This window comes from Aythya fuligula, chromosome 15 (genome assembly GCF_009819795.1).
Source record: "Aythya fuligula isolate bAytFul2 chromosome 15, bAytFul2.pri, whole genome shotgun sequence".
Lineage (NCBI taxonomy): Eukaryota > Metazoa > Chordata > Aves > Anseriformes > Anatidae > Aythya > Aythya fuligula.
The window spans coordinates 3,776,166-3,785,139 of record NC_045573.1 but is presented as its reverse complement, the minus strand read 5'-3'; the positions used below and the strand labels follow the sequence as shown (position 1 = coordinate 3,785,139).

At 65.3% G+C, this 8,974-nt stretch overlaps 1 protein-coding gene across 1 annotated transcript; it reads left to right on the top strand.

Moving 5' to 3' along the window:
• Positions 1–7,866, top strand: FSCN1 (fascin actin-bundling protein 1). Its single transcript, XM_032197687.1, has 5 exons — positions 1–837; positions 6,396–6,552; positions 6,982–7,103; positions 7,314–7,481; positions 7,597–7,866. The coding sequence occupies exons 1-5, from the start codon at positions 15–17 to the stop codon at positions 7,797–7,799; spliced, it is 1,473 nt and encodes a 490-aa protein (XP_032053578.1). The 5' UTR covers positions 1–14; the 3' UTR covers positions 7,800–7,866.
• The last annotated feature ends 1,108 nt before the right edge of the window (positions 7,867–8,974 follow it).

Sequence of the window (8,974 nt, the reverse complement as noted above, 5' to 3'; positions counted from 1 at the left end):
GCGGCAGCGGCAGGATGACGGCGAACGGGACGGCGGAGCCGGTGCAGATCCAGTTCGGGCTGATCAACTGCAGCAACAAGTACCTGACGGCCGAGGCCTTCGGCTTCAAGGTGAACGCCTCGGCCGCCAGCATGAAGAAGAAGCAGATCTGGACGCTGGAGCAGGACGGCGAGGACTCCAGCGCCGTCCTCCTCAAGAGCCACCTGGGCCGCTACCTGGCGGCCGACAAGGACGGCCGGGTGAGCTGTGACAGCGAGGAGCCCGGCCCCGACTGCCGCTTCCTCGTGGTGGCCCACGGCGACGGGCGCTGGTCGCTGCAGTCCGAGCCCCACCGCCGCTTCTTCGGCGGCACCGAGGACCGCCTGTCCTGCTTCGCCCCCGCCGTCTCGGCCGCCGAGAAGTGGAGCGTGCACTTGGCCATGCACCCGCAGGCCAACCTCTACAGCCTGGCCCGCAAGCGCTACGCCCACCTAGGGCCTCGCCGCGACGAGCTGGCCGTGGACCGCGACGTGCCCTGGGGGGTGGACGCCCTGATCACCCTGCTCTTCGTGGAGCAGCGCTACAGCCTGCAGAGCTGCGACCACCGCCTGCTGCGCTGCGACGGCCGCCTCGTGCCCGCCGCCGAGCCCGGCACCGCCTTCACGCTGGAGTTTCGCTGCGGGAAGGTGGCTTTCCGGGACGGTGAGGGACGCTACCTGGCCCCCTCGGGCCCCAGTGGTACCCTGAAGGCGGGGAAGAGCAGCAAGGTGGGGAAGGACGAGCTCTTCGCCCTGGAGCAGAGCTGCCCGCAGGTCGTGCTGCGCGCCGGGAACGATCGCAACGTGTCCACCCGGCAAGGTGAGGGGATGGGGATGGGGTGGGAGAGGGATGGGGACGTGGGGAGGGAGGGATGGGGACGTGGGGAGGGATGGGGACGTGGAGATGGAGAGATGGGGATATGGAGAGGGAAGGATGGGGACATGGAGAGGGCTGGGGACATGGAGACGGAGACATGGAGACGTGGAGAGGGATGGGGCCATGGAGATGGAGAGATGGGGATGTGGAGATGGAGAGATGGGGACATGGAGAGGGCTGGGGACATGGAGACAGAGGGCTGGGGACACAGGGCAGTGCGCCCCCGCGGTGCTCTCGGCATCACCCCCAGCCCCCAGCCCTCTGGCACTGTCTCCTCGCCATCCCCGGCACCCCTGGGGCACCGCGGCCCCTCCGCGCCCCCCTGCATCCCTCGGGAGCTGTCCCCCCACGGGCACGGCCCCGTGACCCCACTCCCTGCATCCCCCCGCAGCACGGTGTCTCCTCCGCACCCCCACATCCCTGGGGCGTCGCTGCCCCCCGTGGTGCCCCCCCTGCAGCCCCCCAGCATGGGGACCCCCCCTTGGGGCAGCAGCGACCCCGCAGGGTGCCCCCTGCCGCCCTCCTCCATGGCCATGTGAGGGGCTCTGCCCCCCCCTTGAGCCCCACAGACGCCTCCCTGAAGCCCCCATTTCCCCGTGGCACCCCCACCATGGCTCCCTGGGGTCCCTCCCCCTGCCCCCCCACATCCTGCCCCAGCCCCCTCCCACATCCCTCTCCCTCCCCCTGCGCCCCCCCAGCACCCCCATCCCTGCAGCGTCGCCTCCTTGGGGTGCCCTGGGAAGGGGGGGGGGACACACACAGTGAGGGGCTGCCTGGGGGGGCAGAGGGGATCGGGGGGGGGGATTCATGGGGTCTTCCATTGCCGGGGAGGAGGCAGGGCTGCCGGCCGCCTCGCTGCCTCCGGAGCTCATTGTTCACCAACAAAGCCCTTCCCAACCCCCCCCTCCTCCCCGAGCATCTCTGGGCCACGCACCCTGATGCACGGGGCCCTGGGGGGGGGCTGTGGTTCCCCCCGATGGGGCTGTGTCCCCCCCGATACATGGGGGGCGTGGGTGCCACCACCCCCCCGGCGCTGGCAGCAATCCATAAAATGGCTTCGCCGAATCTCCTGGCGGTGCGGGGTGGACGTGACCTACATGGAGCCGGCACAAAGGCGGCCGTGATGCTGCCACCACCTCTCCCCCACGTCCCTATGTCCCTGTGTCCCCATATCCCCATCCCCTCATCCCGTGGGCGAAGCCACCCCGTGCCCCGATCCGTGCGCCACCGCTCCCCGGGCACGAGGCCACCGTCGAGCACAAAGCGCAACTGGCCCCGCGCCCGGTGGGTGGGTGGGTGGGTGGCGGGGCCAAATCCCACCTTTGGGGCTCGGAGAGGGGCTTTGGGGTGTGCACGGAGAAGCACCGGGCCCCCAAAAAAGCGAGCCCACGGCGGGCAGGGCGATGCTGAGCAGCCGCAGCGTGGGAGCCCCGGGGCACGGCGCCGGCGTGCCAAGTCAGGCCGGCGCACGCCGGGCGCGGGATGGGTGCGAGCATGCCTTGCTGCGGCACAGCCCGGGCCAAAAAGCACCGAGGGGGGATTTTTTTTCTTAAAAAAAAACAAAATATTTATATATTTCAAGGTTGCTGCTTAACCCTTATCTGCGCGCGGGCAGCGACCTTGCAGCCTTTTTCTCCTTTCGGAGAATAAATCCTGCGCTGAAAGAAAGAGATTGCTGCAGAGGAGACGGGCAGCCCTGCCCGGGGGCTCGGGGAGGAGGAGGAGGAGGAGGAGGAGGAGGAGGAAGGCGATGGCGATGCTGGCGATGGCGGCGCGAAGCTGCCGCAGCGCTGTGGGGGAAGGGTTGCTGCAGCCCTTTGTGACGGGAGATGGGAAAACCAGATGTGGGGCGAGGAGTGGGCTGGGGGACGTGGAGAGGGGGCTGGGGGGACGCGGAGAGGGGGCTGCGCTCGCCAAGCTGCCGGCTTTGTGTGCTGCGGAGAAAAGGGGGGGGGGGGGGGAGCCAAATCTCCCCGGCAACAGGGGTCCCCCCGCTGAGCACGGGCCCTCTCCAAGAGAAATAAAGCGGGGAGGGGGCGCAAGGGGGGGGAACGGGGAGGAGGAGGAGGGGGCTGCAGCCACCCAAGCGCCCGCGCTCCCTGCGGAAGCGGTGGGAGCTCATCCTGCGGGGTGCTGGGAGCGGCACCGCCTGGCTCGGGTCCCTTTTGGGTTTCTGCTGGGCTCTTGGGGAAGGTCCCTGGGGTAACGGGCTGGCAGCCACCAAATCACCCAAACACCCAGCCAAGGAGGCATTTGCAGGCATTTCTTCCCCCTCCCCAAGCCCTGGTAGCTCCTGTGACCCCCCCTTGGGGCTGGGGGTGGCCCCGTGGCTCCCAGCACCAAAACTGTGGCTGTGCCCCTGGGGGTCCTGAGCCCCACCGCACCTTAAAAAGGAGCCGGGGGTGTTTGTGAGCAGCCAGCAGCTTCCTTCCCCTGCTGGATGGCTCCGAACAAAGGGCCCTTTGTGGCAAGGAGGGTCCCCGAGGGCTCGCTGCGCCCCTGCCAGCCCCCCTCCTGCCTGGGGAGGGGGGAAAAAGAGGGTGAGAGGTGCTCGGAAGGGAGGAATTTTTGGGGAGGGGAGGCCCAGGGATGCAGCTTGCAGGATGGGTGGGGGGCGAGGAGGGGCAGGCACAAAGCAGGTGGAGATGAGGAGAGGCTCCAGGATGGAGCTGGGACACGTGGGGCACCCAGTGGTGCGTTGGGGCTGGGGGATACCAAGGAGGAAGAGGATGAGTGCAGGGGAGGGTTTGGGGGGTGCAGCTCCGCCCGTGACCTGTTGCAGAGCTGCACCCCAGGGTGCTGGGGCGGCCCCGTGAGCTCTCCAGGCTGTTTTTCCTCGACAAAACCCCTCCTGGTTTGCCTTCCTGGGGTAGCATAAACCCGCCTGAGGGCGATGCCAGGAAGGTGGCCGGGCAGAAGGGCTGGAGGGATGGGATCTGCTCCTGCTCCTGCGCCCACGCTCACCTCCAGCCTCCTCCCCATCCCCAGGGCAGAGGCGCACAGGACCCCGCAGCAACCCCTCGGGTTTCTCCCAAGCTGCAGGGCACCCACGCAGGGAATTTTTTTGGGGGGACCAGCAGGCTTCTCACCCCTCCTGGAGCATCACCCCGCAGCCGGCCCCGTGCTCGGCCCCCTCCTGCCTCCAGCTGTAATTAGCAGCCTTGGCAAGGTCAGGGAGAGGCGTGCTGGCTCCAGACTGCCTTCACCAGGAGCGTTAATTAAAGCCTGCAGCAGGAACCACGGCCGGGCACTGCGGGAGGGCGGCGCGGGTGCCTTGGGCTGCAGAAAGTGGGGGACACGTGGCCGGGCTGGGAGCAGGACAGGGGGACACGGCGAGGGGGACACGGCCAGCGTCCCGCCATCCCCCAGCTCCTCCAGCCCTGACCCCCAAACCTTCAGCTCGGGCTCGGTTACAGCCCTTTGAAGCCTCCCCATAATTGCATTCCTTTCTGCTGACTCGGCGTAACCCAACCCCGGGCTGGGGGCGGTGGGAGACCCCCCCCCCCCTCGCCAGCAGGCCCCGCGAGGCGCAGCCGCTTCCTCCTCCTGGCACGGGATAAAGGAAAAACCTCCCCAAAATCCCTGCTCCAGGTGGGAGCAGGGGGCTCGCCGTGCCGGGGCTCCATCCCTGGCCCGTCCGTGGCGCTTTGCAGCATCTCCCGGGCTCCCTGCTGCATCTCCAGGCTGAGGAGCTCCCCAAAAACGTGGTGTGGAGGGGCTTGGGCATGCAGCTGGTGGGGCGAGCTGTCCCCGTCCCCGCTGTCCCATCGGGGACTGGGTTCTGCAGCGTTTTCTGAGGCTGAAGCCGGGCTCGTGCCGTGCCGGGAGGCGCGGGGCTCGCCGAGGCCTCTGCTCACAAAGGTTTTTTTGGCCAGCTCTCAGCTGTCGGTTACACGACTCTCGGCAGAGCCAGCGTGGGGCTGCAAGCAGCTGGGCCTGGCGCTGCTTTCCCAGCAGGAGGGCAAAATCCAAACCAAATGTTCAAATGTTCCCCCTCCGCCGTGCGGCCACGCTGCACCCTGCGCCTCCCCACGAGCACAAACCCGGCCCCATGGCACCGGGCAGCTTCAGCACACGGGGATGGGGCCGGGAGCGGGGCTGCTGGCGGCACCACGATGGGATGGTTGAGCCAGCCCCGAGCTCTGCCCCATGCCTGGCCCCATATTTTTTCTGGGACGGAGCCCTGGGAGGCAGCAGAGCCCTGGGGAGGTGCTGGGGGACCCCCGGCGGGGGGGAGGTGGTGCGAATATGGGCAGCTTTGTGGAGGTGACAGGACAGCTTGGGCACGGGGAGATAAGATGAGGGACTACAAAGAAAAGCCTTCAAAGCCTAATCCCTTTAGAAGGGGGTGGGAGGCTGATATGCAAAGCCCAGGCAGCAGATCCTGCCCGTCTGGCGTGCAGGGTTTGGAGATGCAGATCCAGAGATATCAGGCCGCCAGGTAGCCGGGTCTGACACATTTCGGGGGAAGGCATTTCCATTTCAAAGGCCGGGAGCCAGCTGGTGCTGGGGTGTCCTACAGAGGTGGTGCCTCCTCCTCCAGCACCTTGTGGGCAGCGGGAGCTGGCACCAGCACCGTGCGTGCCTCCAAGGGGTGCACGATGGGGTTTGAGCCCCTAACACGCATGAAGCAGGGGAGAAATAGGGATGTTTCCAAGCTTTCAGCTTGGAAAGGCTCAGCCCAGCCCGTGCAGGCAGCAGGACTCTCGGGGAAGGGGCCGCATCCAGCTCCCTCCTCGAAACCCAACCCGGCCAACTCGGCTGCTCCGCTTCGGCTCCAAGCTATGGCTTGTGACTCCCATCCCGAAAGTATTTTTAGGCAAAAAAAACGCCAAGCTGGAGAGCTCTGCCTGCCAGCATTTGGCCCCGGCAGCCCTGACTAAGCAGGTTTGTTGGGCTGAGCGCCTGCGGGCAGATTTGCTTGTGGCCGGGGGCCAGCGGTGGCCCTGGCACCGCACCCGGTGGCCACGGGGCCGACCGCATCCAGCTCGGCAGGGCTGGGGTGAGTGGGGTCCCTGGCCTGGGGGAAAACCCACTGTGAGGCACTGTAAGCTCCAAAATGTCCGAAACAGCCCAAAAATGGTGCCTGAAAATGGGGCAGCCACTGGCTGCCGGGTCATGGCCACGGAGGTGAGCTGGGAGCCCATCGGTGGCACGGTGGCCACAACTAAGGGGTTGGATAACCCAGCTGTCACCTCCTGGAAAACAAAAAAAACAAACAAAAAAAACAACCTACAGCCCTTTTGCATGTGAAAATACCCCAAACTGTCTTTGTTTTGCTCTCCTAGAGCCAAGAGCCCTGAGCTGGGGCTGGGTTCTGGCCTTCTCTTTGAGCACCCAAATGGAAACCCGGGTTTGAACCCCAAATGTCACGGGGAGGCCATGTGTGAGGGACTTGGGTGTCACCAAATTGAAGCAGGAGCTGGTTGTGGCCCCGGCAGCTGGGTCTCCATGGGTTGGGGTCCCTGTGACACCCCCTGACCTCCGCCTCCATCCCGCAGGCATGGACCTCTCGGCCAACCAAGACGAGGAGGGCGACCAGGAGACCTACCAGCTGGAGATCAACAAGGACACCAAGAAGTGCGCCTTCAGGACCTACACGGGCAAGTACTGGACCCTCACCTCCAACGGGGGCATCCAGTCCACCGCCTCCACAAAGTGAGTCCCCGCCTCGCGCCCCCGGCCGCTTCGGGGACCCGCTCGCGTTTCCGAGGGGCTCGCCCCAAAACGAAAACCCCAAAGCGAATTCCCTGGAGAGCCGGGGCTGAGCCTGGGCTCGCCCCCGCGGTGCTCGGGAAGTCCCTTGGGCCACGTCATCCTTCCCGGCAGGCTGGGGCGGCCAAAACGCTTACCCTGCACTTAGAGCCAGCTGCTGGAGCTGGGCGGAAAGGCCCCAAAGTGCCTCCGGCTCCGTGTCCCCGGGGACAGCCCAGGGGCCGAGGGCTTAACCCGGGCAGACGCCGCAGCTTCCCTCGTCCTGCCAAAACCCAGCTGGATCAGGACATCCTGCTTCTGAACTCAATGGGGGAGGTGTTTTTGGGGGTCCCTGGTCTGAAATGTCCTGCTGACTGCACTGTGCCCCCGCAGGAACGCGAGCTGCTACTTTGACATCGAGTGGTGCGACAAGCGCATCACCCTGAAAGCCGCCAACGGCAAGTACGTGACGGCCAAGAAGAACGGGCAGCTGGCGGCCTCCATGGAGACAGCGGGTAAGGGACCCCGTGGATGAGGGACCCCGCGGGGACCCCAGCCCCGGCTTGGGATGGCAGCGAGGATGGGGTCGGGGGTGTCCCCAAACGCGGCACCTCGCCCTGGTGATGCTGTGGGGTGGGTGAGAAATATCGGGGCACGTGCGCCCTCCTCCTGGGGACCATGCTCCGTGTCCCCACGGGCTCACACCGCTCTCCCCTCCGGCGCAGGCGAGACGGAGCACTTCGTGATGAAGCTGATCAACAGGCCCATCATCGTCCTGCGCGGCGAGCACGGCTTCATCGGCTGCCGGAAGGTGACCGGCACCCTGGACTCCAACCGCTCCTCCTACGACGTCTTCCAGCTGGAGTTCAACGACGGAGCCTACAACATCAAAGGTGAGGCCGTGGCTTCGTGCCGGGGGCTCCGTGCACGTCCCCATCCCCGTGGGCATCGCCGCTGGGGGGGGGTCCCCGCGGCGGTGGCGGCTCACGGGGTGCCCTCTGCCCGCAGATGCCACCGGGAAGTACTGGATGGTGGGGAGCGAGTCGTCCGTCACCAGCAGCAGCGACACGCCCGTGGACTTCTTTTTTGAGTTCTGCGACTATAACAAAGTGGCCATCAAAATCAATGGCAAATACCTGAAGGGCGACCATGCCGGGGTCCTCAAGGCATCCGCCGACGCCATTGACGCCTCCACCCTCTGGGAATATTAATGCACTTTAGCGTACCTCCCATTGCCAACTTTCCTTTCCCCTCTCTCTCTTTTTTTTTTTTTTCTATTTTTTCTTTTTTTTTTGGTTTGGTTTCGTTTCGTTTTGAATTTCTCCTCTCTGTAAAAGGATTTCCAGACTGGCTTTGCCCTCCCCTCCCGCCGTAGAGCCCAGCGCCTTGTGTCGGAGGTGGGTCCCCCCCCTGCACCCCCGTGAGAACTGGATCAGTCACCCGGCAGCGCGCGGTGCTGCCGCCTGCACCTGGAGGGCTGCCGAGGGCCCTTCCTCGCCCCGGCCTCGCTCAGCTCGGAGGCTGCCGTACCCCGTCCCGGCCCCGAGCACCACCTCAGTAGTTTACTTTCTTCTCTGCAACTGGAAAAAAGAAAAAAAAAAAAGGGAATGAGGTCACCTCCGTGCTCTCCTCTCCATAGCAGTGCCGGTGCCACTTCGCCCTGCACTGCCAGGGTCCTCCCCCGTCCCCGTCCGATCCAAGGCAGCAGAGACCCCTCCGCTGTCCCGTCCCCAGCCGAGGCACAAGAGGTGACCTTACGTGCTGCAGTAGGGCCAGCAAGCTGATCCCCTCCCCGGCTGTGCAGGTGGCACACCTGGAATCAATTTTTGGGGTGATCCCATCTGGAAAGCCCCGGCAATTCATCTCGCTGCCACCCTGCGCTCCTCTTCCTCCCCTTCCTCATCCTCGGGGTCATCCCTGCCCCTCACGGTGCCCCTGGTGCCGAAGGAGCTGCGGTGCCCAGGAGGGGACAGAGGTCGGGGTGGGGACACATGGAGCAAACCCACACTGGGGGGGCTCCAGCACCGGCCCCCCTGTCCCCATCAGCGTGTGGGGCCGCGTGCCCCCCCAACGGGCACAGCCTCCCCCGGGCGCCGGCTGGAGGCAAGAGCTGCAGATTTCGGTTTACAGAATAGAAAAGTTCCTTAGCAAACTTTGCACAGTGATATTTGCTCAGTACTTTTTCTTCTTTTCTCTCTTTTTTTTTCTTTCTTATCTCTCTTTTTTTTTTTTTCTCATACAAATACTGGAACAGCGAAGCGCATCCCTGGATGCCCGCCGCTGATTTGGGAAGCGCCCCCGAGGAGGGGCAGCTCCTGGTCCACCAGCCCGCGGGGGCACCTCGGCTTCGCCAGCATGCCATCTCGTCCTTACTGGAAACAGAAAA

Excerpts from the sequence above, each read along its gene's own strand:
- FSCN1 (XM_032197687.1), top strand. The coding sequence starts at position 15 with ATGACGGCGAACGGGACGGCGGAGCCGGTGCAGATCCAGTTCGGGCTG. Across the intron at positions 838-6,395 it reads CAACGTGTCCACCCGGCAAG|GCATGGACCTCTCGGCCAAC; the intron begins GTGAGGGGATGG and ends TCCATCCCGCAG. Across the intron at positions 6,553-6,981 it reads CAGTCCACCGCCTCCACAAA|GAACGCGAGCTGCTACTTTG; the intron begins GTGAGTCCCCGC and ends GTGCCCCCGCAG.